The sequence below is a fragment of the Eumetopias jubatus genome, unplaced genomic scaffold (assembly GCF_037043125.1).
Source record: "Eumetopias jubatus isolate StellerSeaLion01/CBP00866 unplaced genomic scaffold, mEumJub1_p1.0 scaffold_14, whole genome shotgun sequence".
Lineage (NCBI taxonomy): Eukaryota > Metazoa > Chordata > Mammalia > Carnivora > Otariidae > Eumetopias > Eumetopias jubatus.
The window spans coordinates 108,591,765-108,614,986 of NW_028274820.1; the positions used below are offsets into that span (position 1 = coordinate 108,591,765).

General features: G+C 46.1%; 2 protein-coding genes and 1 long non-coding RNA gene across 16 annotated transcripts in view; 2 read left to right on the forward strand and 1 right to left on the reverse strand.

Moving 5' to 3' along the window:
• ESYT2 (extended synaptotagmin 2) overlaps positions 1 to 8,583 on the reverse strand; it is an 83,396-nt gene extending 74,813 nt beyond the window's left edge. For 4 of the 6 annotated variants that reach the window (XR_003607441.2, XM_088018587.1, XM_028092378.2 and 1 more), the window contains exon 1: positions 8,216 to 8,583. Coding sequence is in view for 5 of the 6 variants with exons in the window: in XM_088018587.1 (XP_087874713.1) it covers positions 8,216 to 8,527 (312 nt within the window). In the remaining variant the exon portion in view is untranslated. The remainder of the gene's footprint in view (positions 1 to 8,215) is intronic. The other 2 variants (XM_028092376.2, XM_028092375.2) reach the window with 1 other exon arrangement.
• Positions 8,584 to 9,036: 453 nt separating this feature from the next.
• LOC114200343 (uncharacterized) lies at positions 9,037 to 10,127 on the forward strand. Its single transcript, XR_003607449.2, has 2 exons — positions 9,037 to 9,260; positions 9,651 to 10,127. It is a non-coding gene; the product is annotated as an uncharacterized LOC114200343 (long non-coding RNA).
• Positions 10,128 to 17,714: 7,587 nt separating this feature from the next.
• DYNC2I1 (dynein 2 intermediate chain 1) overlaps positions 17,715 to 23,222 on the forward strand; it is an 85,830-nt gene continuing 80,322 nt past the window's right edge. For 2 of the 9 annotated variants that reach the window (XR_003607443.2, XM_088018656.1), the window contains exon 1: positions 17,715 to 18,017. Coding sequence is in view for 7 of the 9 variants with exons in the window: in XM_088018656.1 (XP_087874782.1) it covers positions 17,715 to 18,017 (303 nt within the window). In the remaining 2 variants the exon portion in view is untranslated. The remainder of the gene's footprint in view (positions 18,018 to 23,222) is intronic. The other 7 variants (XM_028092383.2, XM_028092386.2, XM_028092385.2 and 4 more) reach the window with 5 other exon arrangements.

A 23,222-nucleotide genomic window follows, 5' to 3' on the forward strand; every position in this document is an offset into this window, starting at 1 on the left:
CAACATTCACTCTTTTATTTCCATCAATGTAAAACCACAAGCTGACTCAAGCTACCACATAAAATCAACACTTTGTATTAGGTACTGGGTAGATTTCAAGATCTTTATGCATGTGAAAAAGTAACTAGGAATTATATTGTCATTTATGGTTTGAATTACATTTGGGCTTTTGCTTTTAGAAACCCAGTACTCAGACATTAACTTAGAAAGTATTAACAGATCTTACGTATTCACTTGCTAGGCATTTAAATATTTATGGCATGAAATAAATTAACAAACCCAGTAGACAATTCACCTCAAATACGTACAATAATGGCAACATGGGCATTACATAACAATGCACAAACTGGGTGTAGGAAATCCTAATAAAACAAGCAATTGGTAGTTCACTGTTCCAAAAATTCACTAGGTTTACCAAGTAACCTGTATATAAATGCGTTCTGCTAGACGTTAAAATGGATATTGAAAGTCCTTGTTTCAAACTTCCAATCCTACACACAAATACAGGACAAAGCAGATTTAACTAAATGCTTTAACAAATATGTAAGCAAAGTTTAGTAAGAAAATAGAAAATAAGAGTATTGCTCAGATCAATAATTGTAGCAATTTGATGCTGGTATCTCAAAACGTGAGCACTGTAACTGAAACCAGTACGTAACTTGTACCCCAGTGCAGTATTTACAGCATGAAGCAAGTTGAACAATGTTCTCTTCCCACATCACTGGATTTCTCTTGTACCGTTCTACCTTATTTTGGGGGAAACCTAAAACATATCACCCCTTGATGCAAACAGAAGGAAACGACTCCACAGATAATACAGGTAAAGTTAAACAGTTACAGCTGACCCAGAAATAGGAGTGGATTTTCAAATCCCCACTTTAGTCACTGACCAACACTTATTTATTCACAAGAGGAATGAGCGTTAGAATGAAAAAAATTTACAACATGATACTGTCGGAACGTAACTATGGTTATCTAGGCCATCAGGCCAGCTGCTTCAAGCAGAACAGGGAAAATTAACCATGTCCTCAGGGTAGCATTTAAGGAAGCAGCAGCAAGGGTGGGAGTTAATAACATAGGTTCCTGGCTATCATTTTAGGGATATACAGAGAAAAGAGAGAAATCGTAAGTAGTACTTTCGAATGTGAACAATAACAAAGCATTAAGGTAGATAAACTTAGCAACAAAACAAACAAACCACAGTGAAACAGAAACAGAGAAACTCCAGGTCTCCTCTTCCCTCCTTTATTGACGTGGGGGAGGAGAGGTGGGGGTAAGAGAAATGACTCAGGCAGCAGGAAACTGGCCGCAGCACCAGGGCAACTGAAAGGGAGCATGAGCCGCCAAGATCACTAACTCAAGGGCACCACTGGCTGCCACTGCCCTCCCAGGCCCAGCATGTCCCTTGGCCTCTCCTCATTCCAGCCTCATAACCACACCATGTTCATTTCATGGTTCATTTCAATGCTTACCTAATGATGAGAATGAGGGTCTAAAGGGTGTAACTGACCTGCCCAAGTGCAGAGTTAGGAAGGGATTGGACCTGAACAGGAACTCAGGCTACCAGGTCCGGTACCAGGTCCAGAGCCTGCTTCTCCAGTGTGCACCTAAGCAGCAATGCCATCACGGTGAGACTGGTACCAGGAGGGTAGCCCACTCATCTGCTCGCGGCACACACCACTCAGAGAACTAGGGCTGCCAGATGACAGTAAATGGTCACATGGCTAGTAACACAAAGTCAATGATGATCCAGCGAGTCTGCTCAGCAATCTCCAAGTAACCACTAGGACACTGTGCTACATGAAGCCACAACTTCAGTTTAAAACATTCCTCCTGTTAACAAATTTCAATGTCCCAACACAGCAGAGGAAGGAAAGCTACTTCAAGTTGTGACTCCTCATGCGGGGAATGCTTTCCTTCTCAAGGTTATTTACGTAAGAGGGGATCTGGATGAATCAACTGTGCATTTGAACATCAACACCATACAAAAAGAAACACTGCCCTCCAAAGTGAGATTTTTGTCTATAAAATTATCATGCTACTCTCATGAGTTCAAAAACAGTTCATGTATCCTGGAACAGATCGGATATATAGCTCAAACAAATAATCTTTCATAACTTGAAAAGAGCAGAATATTAAATATATCTCAAACTCTACTTTTATCTTTCTCACCACATAATATCTAACAATCTTGTTTTTGAAATCTATCAGACATTATTTAAATAAAACACAGCAGCCCCATAAAATAGGTAATATTGCAATAACCAAAGTCAGATTTCTGAATAATGACATATGTCCACAATGTAATGCATCAATGAAGGAGGATACAACACACACACACACACATACACACACATACACGTATATCCATACGCATTAAAGATTCAGAAAATCATCAAAAAGTTAATAATGGTCATCATTTTTTAGTTAGCAGGATGCAGGTGACTTTCTCCTCATTACTCTTCTCCAAAGCTTGAAATGTCCTACAACAAGGTTGCATTCTTCTCATACTAAAAAGATTATGTGTTTTTGGGAAAATAAAAACACAACTGTGTGTTCATTAAAAATAGGTAAGAAGAACTTCAGTGAGTAAACAAAAGAACTTCAAATTCAACTTCAATGACAATTTTGCAAATAATAAAAAGGAAAGGATAGTGTGAACTGTCAGGTTAGTGTTTTCACATCTGCTGCTGGTGCGGCTGTCACCAACTCCTGTATGTAGGCACCAGGAGAGCACTCCCGACACATGGGTGCACTCAAGATGTGCTATTTTGCACTGATACTTTCCTTATCTGCATACCTTGCTGTAATCCGACAGGTGCTGAACTGTGGGTCGCGGAGATGTTCACCATGAGTAATCCTAAAACTGCCTTTCACAAAGCAGGCAAAGACAGCAGAGCACAGAACTGGGCATCTATGCATACCTAGATCAACAAAGTCTAGAATAAAGTTTTAATCCTCATCAATAAAATCTTTGTTTTAAAATTCATGGATTTAAAGACTGTAGATGTTACCTTAGCAAATGTACAAAATGCTCTAAATGGCGTAATTTTTAAGAAAATGAATATACATACCACTTCACCAACAGAAAGACCTAAGAAAGGTCTGCCTTTCCTTTCTCCATACATAGTTAAGCATCAAGAAAACTTAAATTCTAAACCACATTTTCCTGAACAAATGATCTTTAGTATTGTTCATCACAAATAAAAAAATTCACAGTAACAATTCCATTCAAAGTTGTTGTAATTTTTCACCAACTACTATTATGGGTGGTTTGGAAGTATGATTTTTTTTTTTTTGACAGAAAGAGAGACAGCAAGAGACGCAACACCACAGGGGGAGTGGGAGAGGGAGAAGCAGGCTTCCCGCTGAGCAGGGAGCCCAAGAGTTGGGCTCAATCCCAGGACCCTGGGATCATGACCTGAGCCAAAGGCAGACGCTTAATGACTGAGCCACCCAGGCGCCCCTCAGCTGGTAAATTCTTAAGTTTTTAAGGCCTTATCTTATACACCTTCATCTCTAGCACCTAGCAGGAGACGTGAAACATAGCAAATGCTAATAAATGTGGGTTGAGTAAATAGATGAATCCATAAAGGCTCATTTCTAATCTCTACATGTAAGTCGAGCTACTTTCTTAAAATGTGATCTACTCTAGGAAAAATTCAAAAAATAAATGATTTCCTTAAAAAAAAAAAAGTAGGGACTTTCATGACAGTTAAGAAAAATACATGAAGAAAAGTCAGTGGCACAGAGAAAGATCACAAGAAAACTCTCAAATAAAATGTTTAATGGAAAAATGGCTCCACACAAAAGAAACCACTGATACTATTTATGTAAGAACCGTGCCCCACCCAACTCCAAAAGAACACAAGGTGACTCAGTATTTAAGCACAAAAAGATTATTAAGAGTGAAAGAGAATGGTCTATTTGAGGGAAGGTGGGCGGGTACTTCCAGCTACCTCCACGGTACAAAGCAACAATCCAGCAATAATCTTGGCTTGTTTTTTTGGCAGCTGAAGGAAGAACTCTACTCCACTGCACAGGCGCTTCCACTTTCTGATTTCAGAAGTTTAATTCTGAATCCATCACTCTCTCCCCTTCCTCCCATGCCAAAACACTGTGAGTCTTAAGAGTAGTATTTATATTTATGCTCAGTACAGGATCCCTGTGAATTGGGAGAGCTGCCCTGAGAACTCGGGCCCTAGCTGGATGGAGTACATCTACTCCTCACCCCTGAGACTCAATTCATCACCTTCCATACAGCTCCCCTCTGATGGAGACAGTCCAGGTGCGCTATGATGGTCCCACCACGGGATATGCCTGACTTCCTGCTCCTGCATGTTTACCCTACTGTCCCCATAGAGTATAATGCCATGTCCTTCTATTCTTAAAGTCCATAAACGTGTCTATATGCATCCCCTCTCCACTAACCACCTCCCATCCTCTGTTCTGACCACCATGGCACTGGGGCATCACATCCTGCCTTATATCTACCTGAAAGATGGCACACACATGAAGGCAGGATGACCTCTTCTACTTCTGCATATAGTAGCTCCTCAGATCTTTAAATTCTGAGAAAGAAATTTCATCCGAGGCAGCACTGTGTCATGGAAACCAAAACAGATGACTTAACAAAACATAATAAAATGCAAAAGACCCTAAGAATCTGAAACTAATGATATACCATATGTTAACTGAATTTAAGATTAGAAAAAACATAAAAAAAGACCACAACAATACATTCAAAAATCATGCTATGATAAAATGAATCTAATATAAAACAAACCAATGTATACCCTAAATTTCTTAAACATACATAAATGTGTCAATACCTTGAATCAAAGGAAAGAGTTTCTAATAACTCACAGAAAAATACACATGTAAGCTGTTTATATCTTTGAAGCGTGATTTCTCTCTCATTTATTAGAATCCGGCTAGCCATTATGTTATCAATGTTTACAGTAACATTAGGATTAAGGTAAAAATATTTACCTTGCTAGTTTTCATTCATAAGCCCACACTTTTCATTAAATATTCCCTAAAACGTAAATACCTTAAAATTTAAGCTGGAACAATAATTTTTAAAAGTTGTAGCAGTATTATACTATGTTGTACACTGAATAATATAACACTGTGTATTAACTATACTAGAATTAAAAAGCTTAATAAAATTAAAAGTTTTAACAGTTTTAGCTGGAATTCCATAAGCAAGGACATATGTTAGGTTTCCTATGTATTGTAACTACACTTTTCATTTATTTTTAAAAGAAATTCAATGTCCATAATACTTTTAAATAGCACCATTGAGATTTTATGCGCATACCATACAGTTTGCTCATTTAAAATGTACAATTCAATGGTTTTTAGCATATTCACAATGTCTGTGATATTATTCTAAGTTAAATGTTGTGACCAATGTAGAGATCATGAAAACCTACAGAAAAGATGTAAGATTCACTAGGCCTAACAAGAACACTGCATTACTAGTCAGTTTTTCATAATTGGTTCTTCGCAGGATCAAACGCTATATTATATAAATTATATTTACTATAACATTATTTTAATATATTTCTAATTCATATGTTTACTTATAGTTCAGTCCTAGCTCTATACTCTCCTGTCTTGAAATGTGAAGTGAGACGAACGTTAATCTAAAACAGAAGTATTATTAAAACCAGAGTATACAAGTTGATGAATGCATATATCCTAACTCTAAATCCACTTAAACTAAAAGACATGATGCTTTATGACGAAGCATTTAGACTGTGTAACTCAGCAATGCAACGTTTACAGTCCTCTTCCTCTTTGAATTACAGCAGCAGCAGCAGCAGCGCTGGTATATAAAAAACCAAAGCAGCATCCACATCCCCTTCACATCCCTGAGGAGGTCTCTGAACATCTCAAAGCACATAATCCCTCTAGGATCTAAGCGCTAAAGTTGCAACCACAGTTTAAAATAACTAAACCGTGGTTCCTGATTTAGCTACACGAACTACTTTGTTACAAGTCTACACCAAGTTTTAAAGTGTAACTCAATGATTAACGCTAAGAATTAAAAACAAATATTTGCCCTTCCTTCACATGAGACCGAAGTGTATTCTTCTCTCTTGTTCATTTGGTTCTCCACCTATACATACTCAGTTTTGGCTAGAGATAAAATCTTCTGGACTTCCCAGAAGAACTATGGGAAGAACACTCTCCCTGAAGAAAAGCTTGTACATACGAATACAGAACAGCCTCATAAGGAAGCTGACTGCTTCAAATCTTAATCATCAAAGTATGAGAGTAATAAAAGACCAACTGTCAAAACAGTTATGAAGTGCTGTATATGACAGATTTGGGTCTCTACTTAACTTGCAGCCATAGAATCAGCATTTATTGGCAGTCGCAAAGACAGGAAAGGGGCAGACTTCACCATACCAACTTCTAATATTTCAAATAAATAAAAATAGCAGTGGAAAATTGTCCTTGTTCATTTCTATAAAAACTCATCAAGAATATTCCTTCACCCACGGTCTAATTTTACAGGGCCCAATTAACACAGGGTAGAGAGACATTGGTACGACGAAAGGCCAGTCCTTAATCCAGCAACCCAAACCTGTCAGGCCTTTTCCCTGTTTATGGGGAGAAAAGAGTGAAGAATGGATAATAATATGGTTTACATAAAAGCTACAGGACCAAGTTCTTATAGAACTATCACATGGTTAAGTGAGAACCATTTTTCATGTCGTAGTAGCCTTAATTCAAAACGATATATATTTTTTCTCAACGTAGTAATATTATCTCGTTTTCCATACGCAGCATAAATTGTTATTAATAACTGTCAGGAACATATCCACAAGCGGGGTTAGGAAGTGAGTACCACATTGGTTCATGTTTTCCTATGCTTCCACCCTGCGATGAATAATAGCTGTCAATGACACATCGTGAAAACATGTACAAATCTACCTTATTCACAGCAAGATACCACCCCAAAGTTCAGAACTCCCAAAACCAGTCTGGAGAATAAAAGTCCAAGTACTAGTAATACAGAAACCCTAACTCTCCCTCTACAAGTCGGCTTCTACTGTTGTACGCACACTTCTAGACGGAGCGATTCACTGGTTTCATTACGAAAGTAACACGGGTATTTGCCATTACAAGGTGGTACCATTAGGTTCCTGTCGGCCTTGGGTACCCCCGCGTCCCAACCCGTTTGTTTGCCTCCTGTGTCCTACACCCCACGCCTGACTTCACAAGCGTCTTACGACTGGAACCTGCGGTCGCTCTCCAAGCCCTTTCCTCCTCTAAGAGAAGATGACCCTGGGGAAGCTCGCTGGCTGGCCATTTTCACACCACGTTTACAGCAAGCCTAACGGGAACATCATTTGTCTAAAAATGAGCACATTTCCTGTAATCTGAAGCTGTGACAGCAACTCCTGGTTAAGAAAGAGTTAGGGACTGAGCAGGAAAAGAGGAGGAAACCAACTGCATTCATTTCCTCGCTGCAGAAGTAAGCGGTGCAGACAACTGCCCGGGGTAAAAACAACATCATCGATATCATGACTCCTGCTGTCCGTGCAACTCTTCTAAAGAAGTTCCGACCCTCTCCTCCCGAATCCACACCGGACTCGCGTTCACCCCATACGGACGTTGCCATCGGGCCTTCCGGGGGAGCCTCCTGGCTCAGTTCCACACGCAGCGCAGGCATGACCGCGTCTGCGGAGGACGCAGCTCTAACTTCTCCCCCCACCGCTGTCAGACGGAAAGCCCGCCCGCCCCCTTCCCCGGGAAGCCGAGCGAGCGCCGACGGTCTCCAGGCCCGGGCAGGGGCGGCGGCACCGGGCCGGCGGCACCGGGCGGCTCTGGCGCTGCGAGCAGAGCCCGCCGCCGCCTCCCAGGGCACATTCCAGAGGCGCGAGTCACGGCCAGCGCGCCCAGAGGAAAAGCCCCGGCCCGGGCTGCGGGGCCGAAGCCGCAGCGCGCCTCCCAGCTGTGCGGTTCCGCGCGGGCCTGCGGCGGGGGCAGGGAAGGCGCCGTCCCCGGGGCGGGCGTGGGGGAGTCTGCGCGCCGGGACAGGGGGACCCCTGGCAGGTGAGGGGCGGGGAGCCCGGCGGCGCGCAGGACGCCCCGCACGGGGCCCGCGGAAACTGACGGCGGGGCGGACCGCGGGCCCGGGCGGGGTGGGGGCGGGGGTCCTGGCCGGCCCCCGGCCCGGGCGGGGACCCGCACTCACCCAGGCCGGCAGGTCGCAGGCGCGCACCCCCAGGCGCACGGCGCGCTCCTCGTCCTCCAGCAGCGCCAGTGCGCGACACAGGCGGGTCGCCTTGAGGCCGCGGCTCCTCCGGCACCACACGAGCAGCCCGAGCGCCAGCAGCACCCAGCTGAAGCTCAGGCCCAGGTAGCCGAGGGCGTACACCGGCAGCAGCAGCGCGAAGCTGCGCGCCAGCTGCGCCAGCAGCCCCGCTACATCCACGCTCAGCACCGCGCCCGGGGGCTCGGCGGGGGCAGCGCCGGCCCCGGGGCCACGGTCCTCCGCGCCGCTCATCGCGCAGCGTTCGCGTCCCCACCCGGCCGCGAGCGCCCAGCCCGCGCACCAGCGCCCCTCTGAGGGGACCGCGCCGGCGCTAGGGCCCGCCCGCGCTTGGTCGCGGGCGCCGTGCGGCGTCAGCACGCAGGGTGGGCGGGGCGGAGGCCGGGCGCGGCCCCGGGCCTGGTTCGCGACGGGGGGGTGGGCGGGGGCTGATGGGTGACGCCATCGTGCGAACACCACTGGAGGCGGGAGTAAGCGCGGGATCGGCGTGAACGTCACCGCGCGGGGTGGGGCGCCACTCAGGCGGCCCGGCGCGGCCCTGGACCCGAGCCACGTAGTCACGGTGGGCGGGTGGGCGGGCGGGGCCGGACCGCTACCTCATCGCCGGGGCGGGCGGCGCCGTCGGGGGCGGGCGTGGGTGGGGCCGACATGGAAGAGCGCGTGCGCGGCGCCGCTAAGGCGGCGCGGCGCGTCGTCACGTGGGGAAGGCGGGGCGGGGCGCGGCCCTGCGTCTAGAGCGCGTACCTCCGCGGCGTGAGCGGGCCTGACTTCCCTACGCTTCCGCGGGGGCGGGTGACGTCACCGCGCGCGGCGGGCTCCGGCTCCGGCTCCGGCTCCGGCTCCGGCTCCCGCGCGGCCGCGGCCTGGCGGGGGCGGGGGCGTGCCTCCCGGGAGGCCCGTGTGGGACGGGAAGTGCCCGTTGCAGCGTGGGTGTTCCAGTTGCCCACTTTTAGGCAATTCCTGTTTGGTAAGCTCCAAGATGTTAGGAAACCGGACGCACTCCTGAGTGCTCGCGAACGAGTCGCAGTCCTGGGGGTGCCGGTCAGGCCGCAGCGCAGGACGCTTTCTGCCTGGAGTCGCTCCGCGGTCCCCGGGCGCGGAAACAGCGCGGCCGGCCGGCTTCCCGCGTGCGGAACGGGGGGGCGCCTCCGCGCGAACCGCGCCCCTGCGCCAGCTGCTTTGGAAGCTGTTCGTGCCGGCCGCCTCCCTGCTTGCGAGCGACTTCTGGGAGGACGTCACGCCCCGTGACTACCTCGTTTTCCCGTAAACTCAGTCGGGGCAAGTCCCAGTTGAGCTTCCAAGGACACTTGAATCCAGTGTGTCACAGTACAGCTGGTTTCCCCTTCTTACTCTGCAGGGCTTCGTTCCCGGACGCCTCGATCGTCTTCGGGAAGGCCGGGGACTTCGCGCGCTCTGTTCTTAAGCTCTCGCTTGGCGTGTGCACTTCGTGTCACCGAGTGCTTCCCTGCCGTGTCGCAGGGATCCTGGAGTAACAACTTAGTGACGGTGACAGCTGCAGGGACAAGGCCTGGCGTCTTCGGGACAAAACGGTGACACTCCGCAGACTGCTGTGCAGAGTAAAAGCCGGTGAGGTGAAGAAGACTGCCAGCTGCAGACCCAGCTGCCATCACGGCGCTGTTAGCAAAACAGATGAGCAAAGACTGGATTCCAGCGGGAGCTTTTTGGGTGGGGGAAGCATTGGCATGCATTGATGGCATTGCCAACGTCTCATTAACGGTTCAACTAGGCTTTAAGTTCCGTGAGGGCAACAACCGTGTTGTTTACTGTCATATCTCCAGGCTAGCCCCTGAATGAATAAACAATACCTCCCTTCCTCCCTTGTGTTCAGGTCTGTACGTGATTATTTATGCATATATGTGTGTGTGGCCATGGAGATATAGAAATATATCTCATATCAGAAACATCGCTCTAGGGTCTAGAGCGCTCAACTTTGGGCAAGGACACTAAACCTCAAGCAAGGGAAGAGGTTTTCCTTTTCTTGCTCTTTTTTTTTTTTTTTAAAGATTTTATTTGACAGAGACAGGGAACACAACCGGGGGGGGGGGGGGAAGGAGAAGCAGGCTTCCCGCTGAGCAAGGAGCCTGATGCGGGGCTCGATCCCAGGATCCTGGGATCATGACCCGAGCAGAAGGCAGATGCTTAACCACTGAGCCACCCAGGCGCCCCCTCTTTTCTTGCTCTTCACCATATTACATTAAGTTGTAAATATATTAAATGGCAAGTCTCAAACCTTTTCCTCCGCAACGGCTAAATGTTCTAATGGCAAGTCTTAAGACTAAGTAACAAACTCAAGACAATTACCTTGTTAACACAGGAAGGGGCATGAGCCTTTCTGTTCTGTGGTTTTTCCTCTAAAGAGCCGTAGAATCACGTTCTATAAAGATCTGAATGGACACCAGCCACGTAAAAAATCTTGCACATCTGCAGTAGAGTGTTTGACCTGAGCAGCCTAGCGCTGTAAAGTACACTGAAGAGAAGTGTCCATGTTGCACACCAATCAGCCTCCCAGTCTCAGCTGCCTTCGTGACCCCTAGAACCTCTGGCCACTTCCCTGCACTTAATCATACCAGCAAGGCAGAACACATCTCACGCTGTACAGAGCCTAATAACAGGCCCAGCTTGGCTCTTAGGTTTTTGCTAGGGTTTTTTTAAACCCCTCAGTCTCCTGCAAGCTCTTCATGTTACCTCCTTCCTTACCTTCTGTGCCGACAGTTATTCAATGAAAGGCACTGCTTTCAGAGGAAAGAACATCATTGTGGGTGATCTAGTAAAAAACTATAAAGTTTCAGAGAAAAGAGCTGCCATCTGTTTCAGTTGAATGTTTTCTGCTTTGCTTCACGTCTCCTCTCGCCTAAGCCTGGGCCTTATCACTATCCGGTCCAGCTCTTCTACCCCTTCCTGTTGCAGCCCCTTCCCTATCAGCTCTACACAGGTTTCGTTGCAGACCGTGGGATCACACTTTGCCTCTCTCCCTTTCATCCTACTAACCAGGACTCTCTGCCCAAACTCACCAAGACTCCTACCTTTTCTAAGATGCTCCTTTGGTGACACAACCATGTTCTTTATCTGAGCCACCTGAGTGGGTTTCTGTGCTATGCAACCAAAAGAATCAGAAAAGACCTGGCCCTTTCTTGCTCAGATCATGACAGAAATCTCTTACTTGACTGGGAGCTCTTTAGTCCCTCCCTTTAAGAGTTCCACAGAGACCATTCTCGCCCCCCCACCCCACCATGGAGGAGGCAGTGAAAGGCCTACCTGAGGTGTCAGGCAGACTCCTCAGCCCAGTCTATCAGCAAATAAACACATACACTGAGGATATAATGAAAGCCAGGTTTCTTGCCATTGGAGAAGATATTACAAGCATGGAAAGGGAGAGTCCAGAAAGAACCCTCATGTGTTGGACTGGACTTGGAGGAGGTATGAACTCATGTGTTTTGATATATATGTACAGAGACCCCAAAATAGTTATTGTCTGTATTAGTGTGTCTATGTGTTATCTTACATATTTTCTGTTTCTCTCTGCTGAGAGTGTCCAGAAACAATGGTACCCCTATACCAATAAGCACAAGTAACTCCCAGATCTTGGCGTCTAGATACCATCTTCCAATAAAAGGAACCAGAGATCTCTGGAGAAATAGTTGACTTCAGGGCTGGAGCAGTGAAAGTACAAGATGAGCCTGGAATATTCTGTTGTGCCAGGAGGTAAGAAAATGCTCAAAGAATCATGTGCTGTCAAAGGACATGGGAGGCAACTTGAAGGGCTCTTGCTGATTAAATCTGGGACTATCTGAGCAGCAAAATCAAGGATGACATTGGCAGATTACAAACCAGGGAGTAAAATAAGAACCCATGAGTCCATTCTGATGTAAATGAATGAGCGAGTGAGGAATGCACAGAAAATAAATCACTGGAGTCACAGAAATGGAAAATCACCAGTTAGCCGCCACAGTAGTGCAAGAGCAAGTTATCAACGAAGGCTAAGGGCAGTAGGTGGAAGTTTGATGAGGAATAATACTGGAATACTTTCTACAAGATACTTATCAATTACAAAGGGAAAGAGGAGTACAGCAGCCTTCCTGGGGCATTTTGCCAGAGAGCTTGAGAAAGCCTGACTTGAGTATGGCCTAGGGACTCAGGGGGCTGCTGCAGGTTAGGGTCCCCTCTGTTCTTACTGAGGAATTAAATATTCCAGATCACAAGAGATTGAAGAGACACAACTACATGCGACGTGTGTTCCTCGTGGGATCTGGGCTGTGAGGGAAAAGAAGTGTTTTTGGGACAGTCGGTGGAACAAGGGGGTCTTTGGATCGGACAGCAGACCTGTAACCATGTTGACTTCCTGACTGGGAGGCTGTGGAGCAGAGTCTGTCCTTGTTTTGGGAAGACAAACACTGGAGTATTTTGGAGTGATGAGTAATCCTATCTGAAGTTCTTTGTCAAATGACTCAGAACAAGTCTAACGATAATGGGTAAGTGTATGTGTAGACAGATGAATGCTGGATGACAGACAAGAGGAGCAAACGTGCTGGGAGGTTCATGGTGGGAATCTGGGCAATGGAGACGGGGTGCTTTGTACTTCCATATTTTCTCTAAGTTTGAAATTAATCCAAAAGTCATTTTTTTAAAGATTATTTATTTATTTATTTGAGAGAGAGAATGAGAGAGAGAGAGCACATGAGAGGGGGGAGGGTCAGAGGGAGAAGCAGGCTCCCCGCTGAGCAGGGAGCCCGATGTGGAACTCGATCCCGGGACTCCAGGATCATGACCTGAGCCGAAGGCAGTCGCCCAACCAACTGAGCCACCCAGGCGCCCCAAAAGTCATTTTTAAAAGTCCATATTTCTATCAAATGGCGAATTCAAAATGCAGATTTGATTGAATCTCTTCCCTGTTTATATACCCTTTGCTTCTGATGTGAACTTACAGCTCCTCTGCATGACATACAGAGCTTGTCCACATTTGATCTACCTCTCGCCTCATCTCCCCATCTAGGGTCTGCTCTGCTGCTCATCCCTCCCAAACCCTACTGTTACCTGTCTGTGCCCTTGCACCGGCTGTTCTCTGTGTCTGGACTACCCTTCTCCCTCTATCCTTATGTAAAACTCCTATTCATCTTTTTTTTTTTTAAAGATTATTTATTTATTTGACAGAGAGAGACACAGCGAGAGAGGGAACACAAGCAGGGGGAGTGGGAGAGGGAGAAGCAGGCTTCCCGCCGAGGAGGGAGCCCGATGCGGGGCTCGATCCCAGGACCCTGGGATCATGACCCGAGCCGAAGGCAGACGCTTAGCGACTGAGCCACCCAGGTGCCCCTCCTATTCATCTTTCAAAAGCAATTTGTATATCTCCACTTCTGCGAAGCCTTTTGTGATATTTCCTTCCTCAAGTTAATCCTGTCTATACCTTATGCTTGTCTCCATGACTACACTTATCTGCTGAATACAGCTCAGCCCTCAGGAGCCCCAGAGGCAGCTCTGTGCATGTGAGGGGGAGCCCTGATGTTCTTGGGGAGGGGAGTCTGCATTAGGTGGTACATGTTAGAGCACCCAACTGAAGCCATCTATCAAGTCACAAGCCCCATTCCAGTTTTTATCGTTATTGAAGATGATATTTGCATGGCTTCATTAAGTCCTCTGCTCAGGTCTCATTAGGTGAAACCAAGTATTGGCTTGTTGCCTGAGCTGTGGTCTCCTCTGGAGACCTTCATCTGAGATCCCCTCCCAAGTTCATTCAGGGTGTTGGCAGAATTCAGTTCACTGCAGCTCTAGGGCTTAAGTCCCTAATTTCTGCTGGCTGACAGCCCGGGGTCACCCTCTGTTCCTTCCATGTGCCTCCTCCTTCATCTCCTCCTGGCATGGCAGTTTGCTTCATCTTCTTCCAGGACAGGATTTTCTCTCAGATGTATCACCTTCCTTGGAAAGTCAGGGCCAACCAGGATTATCTCCCTTTCGACCAATTTAGTCAACTCCTCAGTAACCTGACCACGGGAGTGGATCCCATCACATTCACAGGTTTTGCTCACACTCAAGGAGAGAGTGTTCAAACAAGAGAGTGGGTACCAGGGGCAGGACCATCAGGGCCAGAGTTCTGCCTACCGCAATCTCCTCACTGATTGAAGTGCTCCAATTATGGTTTCATACAGTAGCAGATAATTTATAAATTGATAAAGGCAGGCTCTAATTTTGGTACCCCACCTATTTTCATCTGTCCTAGATATTTATAACTTAGGTGCTAATCTATAATAACAGTAATAAACTTGTTAATAACTTACTGTGTGCTTAGTTTGCGATAGGCGCTGTTCTGGGTACTTCACATAATTGCTCATGTAATCCTCATGACTGCTCTACAGAATAGGTACCTTATAATTCCCATTTTACTGTAGAGCTAACTGAAGCACAAGGTAGTAAAACAAACTTCCTACGTTCATACAGCCAGTGAGAAGCTGATCTGACTTCTCACTAGCACGTTAGTTTGTTAAACCTACAGGTAGGTTTTCTATCATATCCATGTACACAGGCATTAGAGGGACACCAATTTACCTGACCTCGGAAACCAAAGAGGCTGGGAAAGGAAAGTTCTTGACTTTTGTGACAGATTTGCTTATCACTGTGAAAAAAGGTTCTGTTTTTATCATAACCTGGAATTATAAGCTGGTTTACAGTCCAGTGAGGGAGATGGACAGACATGTTTAAATTCTAGGAAAGAGGACATAGGAGAACTTTAATAAACCAGTGGGACCAAACGATGTGAGCAGGGGAGGGTCTGTGCAGACGTGTTGCAGCTAAGTCTCCGGGCGTCTAGAGCAAAGCTAGCTTGGGGAAGGGGCAGAGGAATAGGCTGCACAATGGCTGCAAAGCCCCACGAAGCCCCCACTGTTGGCTCCCATTTGTCTCCAACCTACCTGTCCTTCAGTCTGCAAACAGTATTCTCTTCCCATATTAACGACTTAGCATTGCCCAACAATGCTTTAAATCTTTGCATCATGCCATTTCGAGGTCCTTCACCGACTGGCCGTGCCCCCCTTTCCAGCCTCCTCTCTGACCATCTCATGCCACTCCATGTGCCCCCTGCCACCTCCACTCACATACTCTGTGCTGGACACCTGCTTGGCTCCACACAGAGGCCACTTGCCACATGGGGCTTTGAGCACATGAAATGTGGCCAGTCTGAACTGAGGTGTGCTGTAAATATAAAACACACACTGGATTTTGAAGACAGTGTAAGAAAAATGTAAAATAACTCAACATTTTAAATATACATTATATGATAAAATGATAACATGTATGTGGCTAAATACATTATTATTTTTTTTAAAGACCTTATTTATTTATTTGACAGAGAGAGACCCAGCGAGAGAGGGAACACAAGCAGGGGGAGTGGGAGAGGGAGAAGCAGGCCTCTCACCAAACAGGGAGCCCGATGCGGGGCTCGATCCCGGGACCCCGGGATCATGACCCGAGCCAAAGGCAGACGCCCAACGACCGAGGCACCCAGGCGCCCCGCTAAATACATTATTAAATTTGATTTCATCTGTTTCTTTGTACTTTTTAAAGTGTGGCTACTACGTAATTTATAATGATCTATGTGGCTTGGATTATATTTCTATATGCTTTCTTCTACAGCACAGTTCCAGGGACAATCATATTTCCTGGAACCCTCCAAAGCCTCCTCTCAGGGCTTGGACTCAAGATGTTCTTTCCCAGCCTCTCGTCTGGGAAATTATGTGTCCTTCCCAACCTCAGTTCTTTCTTCCAGACAGCCATCTGTCACCTCCTCACTCACCGCTCTCACAGGTTCACGTTATTTAGCAGCTGTTTGCCTGTTTCTCTGTCCTAGCAGTGATGAGCTACTAGACGTCCAGAGAGTGTTAATGTAGCTTTCTATCTCTAGCCCTCTGTCACTTCCCAGGTCATCAAATGAACTTAGGAAGGCAACTACTATATGAATGAACACAATAAAAGAAATATTACAAGACAAAATGGAACTGCTCATCAAAGGAGTTATTTAGAAAATGGTTGTTTTAGGAAGTCCGAGGAGAGAAAGGCTATTTTAGCTTCCTCCATAGCCATTTATTCAGCAGTTGTGCTGGAAATAGTGAGCAAGAGGAGACAGCATTCACCAAGCCTGTGACTATGGTGCATCTGGGGAGCTCGAAGTCATGCTGTTTGCTGATGAAGGATGGCAGTGGAAATGAGAAGCAGAGTCAACACATGATTATGTTGAAAGGAGTCTGGTGGCACTTGAGACCCAAGTCAGTAACGCGGTATGCATGACTTTCTCCTCATATTCAACAGAGTTTGAAGCTTTTCCAGAATCAGCTGTTTTCTTGGTTGACAAAGAGTGACATAGTGCTTAAAAGCATGGACTCTGGCATCAGACCATCCATCAGCCTGGTTTTGTGAGTTTAGGCAAGTGAATTAACCTCTCTGGCCTTCAGTGTCCTCATCTGAAAAACAGTAACAGGTCCACCTCACAGGGATGCCACAAGAATTAAGTGAATGGCCCAATGGAAAGTTTGAGTTTGGTGCCTCACTTGGAGCAATTCCTCAATATATCACAGCTCTCACTGAAAACTGCCTTTCCTACCTTCCTTTTCTGTTATGTTCTTCCTAAAGGGTTAATGAGTGAGAATGAAAGATAGTAGTGATATGCCCAGGACCAGAGTACAATTAAATATAAAAGGCTTTTTGGATCTGCTATTAATTTCTCTAAGGCAAGAAGCTAGGTAAATGGCCTTTGTCTGGAACAAAGAAGACAGATCCATAAAACTGTAAACTGGTTCATAATAGTGTGTGATTCAAAAACACAACATCTGCAAAATAAATTTTCTTATCTCCAGGAAAACATGCTATGAAAAGCACAGACTATTAATAACATGCTCACGGATGTACTCCTTAACACATGATTTGAGAGTCTGCTCTTTTTTTGTGTGCATGAAATATTAAGGGGAATCTTTTCTTAGTAACATTTGGATACTAAACAAATGCAAAACAGTTTGTGGAAACATAGCTAAACATCAGTTATAACGTGCATTACTGGAATAGGACCACCCCTCTTCAGTCTTGCATATTTAATATGGACTTTTATATTAAGCTTCAAATAAAATAATTCTGATAAAATAAATCTGAGATGCAGACTATCTGTCTTAATGTTTCAGTACTCTTGTCTCTTGTCTCATATAAAAAAATCATTCTTTTAACAATTACATTTTCAAATACTTTGATTCCCAGTATCTTACAGGGTGTGTATTATCCAGTGACATATATGGGAAAAGGAATTCTAAGGTGCAAAGCCAGATACAGGTGAAAGCTCTTCTCCTAATCCATTGTATGTTTGCTAAGTCGAGTTTTGGGGTGCTTAATGTTCTTGCTTCGAAGAGGCGGGGCGTAAGATGGCTTCCTGATGCTGCCTCGGGACCTGAGTACGACGCCCTCCAAGTACCTGGCGGTACCAGGCACCCAGGAATTGGAGTTTCGCCGCTTAAGCAGCAGTCAGCTCAGCGGCATGCCTCAGTTTCCTCGTCGTAGCTCCAGATGTCCGGTGACGCTCTCAGCTCCGGTCCTCCCGGCCAGGCCGGAGGGCCAGCCCAGCTTAGTTCCCGCACCGAGGCCCGCGCCCCCACCCAACCGAACGCCGACCGGGCTGGAGACCAGGACCGCGCTGCGTCCCTTTCCGCCCCACCGAGTGGGGGTGACGGTGACGGTGGTGCGTTGTGGGCATTGGGGGATTGGTTACCCGGGCCAGCAATGGCTCGGCCCTCTGTTGCTTCTGCCTGTGGGTTGCTAGGAGCCAGGGATGCGCAGGCGCGCTGGGGACGGCCGCGGGGTATTCTGGGACAGCGGTGGCTCGGCGCTCTTCTGCTCATGCCTGCCAATTGCTAGGAGCGGGGAGAGGCCAGACGCGCCGGGGGCAGCCGCACGGCCTGGCGGGACAGCGGTCGTTCGGCGCTCAGCCGCTCGCGCCGGCCCGTTGCTAGGAGCCGGGGACGCTGGCCCGGAGGTCCGGGCCCGCGCGTTGCGATGGAGCCCGGGAAGGTGAGTGCGAGCGAGCGGCCCGTGGGGCCGGCGCGGCGGTCGCCCGTGGGCCCGGGTGCGCGGTTGCCGGCGTCCCGGCCTCCTTCCCGCCGTGGTCGTGTCGCGCGCTGGGCGGCGTGGGAATTGGCCGCGGCAGGCTGCGCGCGTCGTGGTCAGCGGGGCCGCGGCGCGGAGGGTCAGTCCCAGGGCGGTGGCCCGCGGCGGGCGGGTTGTATTTCCCTTCTCTCTGGCGAGGCAAATGCCTTTTTTCTTAACCTTATCACTTACCATACTTTAGCTTATTAATCAGCCCTATTATCCGTTTAATAAAGCCTACCTTACGAAATCCTCTCCAGAGTCCGCCGATTTTGTGCTCTAATCAGAACTCATTTTTTTTCCTAGACCTTCTCAGAGCAATCATCTGGGAGTTTCTTTTCTTTGTACTTCTGGGTTAGATCTGCTGTGTTTGGATCCAGTGCCCTCAGGATTCTTGAGACCGCCCTCCCCCCACCCTTTCCCTGGAGTAGCCCCTCAAGTGCCGTTTTTAAATAAGGTTATGTAGGAAGGAGGCTGTGCTCCGAGAGGGTCCTTGTTCTGCTGATACACTCGAGACTTTGGCTTAGGGCAGAATTCCAGGATCAGAATTAATTTCTCCAGGACCTCGAAGACTCGTTTATTTGAGGGAATGAGAGAGAGAGGGAGCACCGAGCGGGGTAGGGGCAGAGGGAGAGGGGGAGCGGGACGCAGACGCGCCCCGAGTGTGGAGCCCGCTGTGGGGCCCAGGACCCCGAGGTCCGGCCTGAGCGAAGTCCGACGCTTCACCGACTGAGCCCCCCGGCGCCCCAGAGTTTCTCCAGGACCTCGACGGCATTCTGCTTTCGTCTTTGAGCAACGGTTTGGTTGATGAGATATTTTTTTTTTTTTTAATTTTTTATTGTTATGTTAATCACCATATATTACATCATTAGTTTTTGGTGCAGTGTTCCATGATTCACTGTTTGTTCATAACACCCAGTGCTCCATGCAGAACGTGCCCTCCTCAATACCCATCACCAGGCTAACCCATCCCCCTACCCCCCTCCCCTCTAGAACCCTCAGTTTGTTTTTCAGAGTCCATCATCTCTCATGGTTCGTCTCCCCCTCTGACATACTCCCCTTTTCTTCCTCTCCTGTTATCTTCTTCTTTTTCTTTTTTCTTAAAATATGTTGCGTTATTTGTTTCCGAAGTACAGATCTGTGATTCAACAGTCTTGCACAATTCACAGCGCTCACCATAGCACATACCCTCCCCAATATCTATCACCCGGCCACCCCATCCCTCCCACCCCCAACCACTCCAGTAACACTCAGTTTCTTTCCTGAGATTAAGAATTCCTCATATCAGTGAGGTCATGTGATACATGTCTTTCTCTGATTGACTTATTTCACTCAGCATAACACCCTCCAGTTCCATCCACGTCGTTGCAAATGGCAAGATCTCATTCCTTTTGATGGCTGCATAATATTCCATTGTGTATATATACCACATCTTCTTTATCCATTCATCTGTCGATGGGCATCTTGGCTCTTTCCACAGTTTGGCTATGGTGGACATAGCTGCTATAAACATTGGGGTACACGTACCCCTTCGGGTCCCTACATTTGTATCTTTGTGGTAAATACCCAGTAGTGCAATTGCTGGATCGAACGGTAGCTCTATTTTCAACTGTTTGAGGAACCTCCATACTGTTTTCCAGAGGGGTTGCACCAGCTTGCATTCCCACCAACAGTGTAGGAGGGTTCCCCTTTCTCCACATCCCCGCCAACATCTGTCGTTCCCTGACTTGTTAATTTTAGCCATTCTGACGGGTGTGAGGTGGTATCTCATTGAGGTTTTGATTTGGATTTCCCTGATGCCAAGCGATGTTGAGCACTTTTTCATGTGCCTGTTGGCCATTTGGATGTCTTCTTTGGAGAAATGTCTGTTCATGTCTTCTGCCCATTTCTTGATTGGATTATTTGTTCTTTGGGTGTTGAGTTTGATAAGTTCTTTATAGATTTTGGATACTAGCCCTTTATCTGATATGTCATTTGCGAATATTTTCTCCCATTCTGTCGGTTGTCTTTTGGTTTTGTGGACTGTTTCTTTTGCTGTGCAGAAGCTTTTTATCTTGATGAAATCCCAATAGTTCATTTTTGCCCTGGCTTCCCGTGCCTTTGGCGATGTTTCTAGGAAGAAGTTGCTGCGGCTAAGGTCAAAAAGGTTGCTACCTGTGTTCTCCTTTAGGATTTGGATGGACTCCTGTCTCACGTTTAGGTCTTTCAACCATTTGGAGTCTATTTTTGTGTGTGGTGTAAGGAAATGGTCCAGTTTCATTCTTCTGCATGTGGCTGTCCAATTTTCCCAACACCATTTGTTGAAGAGACTGTCTTTTTGCCATTGGACATTCTTTCCTGTTTTGTCAAAAATAAGTTGACCATAGAGTTGAGGGTCCATTTCTGGGCTCTCAATTCTGTTCCATTGATCTATGTGTCTGTTTTTGTGCCAGTACCATACTGTCTTGATGATGACAGCTTTGTAATAGAGCTGGAAGTCCGGAATTGTGATGCCGCCAGCTTTGCTTTTCTTTTTCAGTATTCCTCTGGCTATTCTGGGTCTCTTCTGGTTCCATACAAATTTTAGGATTATTTGTTCCATTTCTTTGAAAAAAGTGGATGGTATTTTGATGGGGATTGCATTGAATGTGTAGATTGCTCTAGGTAGCATTGACATCTTCACAATGTTGATTCTCCCAATCCATGAGCATGGAACGTTTTTCCATTTCTTTGTGTCTTCTTCAATTTCTTTCCTGAGTATTTTATAGTTTTCTGAGTACAGATCCTTTGCCTCTTTGGTTAGATTTATTCCTAGGTATCTAATGGTTTTGGGTGCAATTGTAAATGGGGTAGACTCCTTGATTTGTCTCTCTTCTGTCTTGTTGTTGGTGTATAGGAATGCCACTGATTTCTGTGCATTGATTTTATATCCCGCTACTTTACTGAATTCCTGTATGAGTTCTAGCAGTTTTGGGGTGGAGTCTTTTGGGTTTTCCACATACAGTATCATATCATCTGCAAAGAGTGAGAGTTTGACTTCCTCTTTGCCGATTTGGATGCCTTTGATTTCTTTTTGTTGTCTGATTGCTGTGGCTAGGACTTCTAATACTATGTTGAATAGCAGTGGTGAGAGTGGACATCCCTGCCGCATTCCTGACCTTAGGGGAAAAGCTCTCAGCCTTTCCCCATTGAGAATGATATTCGCTGTAGGTTTTTCATAGATGGCTTTTATGATATTGAGGTATGTACCCTCTATCCCTATACTCTGAAGAGTTTTGATCAAGAAAGGATGTTGTACTTTGTCAAATGCTTTTTCTGCATCTATTGAGAGGATCATATGATTCTTGTTCTTTCTTTTGTTAATGTATTGTATCACGTTGATTGATTTGCGGATGTTGAACCAGCCTTGCAGCCCAGGAATAAATCCCACTTGGTCGTGGTGAATAATCCTTTTAATGTACTGTTGGATCCTATTGGCTAGTATTTTGGTGAGAATTTTTGCATCCATGTTCATCAAGGATATTGGTCTGTAATTCTCTTTTTTGATGGGGTCTTTGTCTGGTTTTGGGATCAAGGTAATGCTGGCCTCATAAAATGAGTTTGGAAGTTTCCCTTCCATTTCTATTTTTTGGAACATTTTCAGGAGAATAGGTATTAATTCTTCTTGAAATGTCTGATAGAATTCCCCTGGGAAGCCATCTGGCCCTGGGCTTTTGTTTCTTGGGAGATTTTTGATGACTGTTTCAATTTCCTTAGTGGTTATAGGTCTGTTCAGGTTTTCTATTTCTTCCTGGTTCAATTTTGGTAGTTGATACATCTCTAGGAATGCACCCATTTCTTCCAGGTTATCTAATTTGTTGGCATAGAGTTGCTCATAATATGTTCTTATAATTGTTTGTATTTCTTTGGTGTTGCTTGTGATCTCTCCTCTTTCATTCATGATTTTGTTGATTTGGGTCATTTCTCTTTTCTTTTTGATCAGTCTGGCCAGGGGTTTATCAATCTTGTTAATTCTTTCAAAGAACCAGCTCCTAGTTTCATTGATCTGTTCTACTGTTCTTTTGGTTTCTAGTTCATTGATTTCTGCTCTGATCTTTATGATTTCTCTTCTCCTGCTGGGTTTAGGCTTTCTTTGCTGTTCTTTCTCCAGCTCCTTTAGGTGTAGGGTTAGGTTGTGTATTTGAGACCTTTCTTGTTTCTTGAGAAAGGCTTGTATTGCTATATACTTTCCTCTCAGGACTGCCTTTGCTGTATCCCAAAGATTTTGAACACTTGTGTTTTCATTTTCATTGGTTTCCATGAATTTTTTTAATTCTTCTTTAATTTCTTGGTTGACCCATTCATTCTTTAGTAGGATGCTCTTTAGCCTCCATGTATTTGAGTTCTTTCCGACTTTCCTCTTGTGGTTGAGTTCTAGTTTCAAAGCATTGTGGTCTGAAAATATGCAGGGAATGATCCCAATCTTTTGGTACCGATTGAGACCTGATTTGTGACCTAGGATGTGATCAATTCTGGAGAATGTTCCATGGGCACTAGAGAAGAATGTGTATTCCGTTGCTTTGGGATGGAATGTTCTGAATATGTCTGTGAAGTCCATTTGGTCCAGTGTGTCATTTAAAGTCTTTATTTCCTTGTTGATCTTTTGCTTAGATGATCTGTCCATTTCAGTCAGGGGGGTGTTAAAGTCCCCCACTATTATTGTATTGTTGTCAATGTGTTTCTTTGCTTTTGTTATTAATTGCCTTATATAATTGGCTGCTCCCATGTTCGGGGCATAGATATTTACAATTGTTAGATCTTCTTGTTGGATAGACCCTTTAAG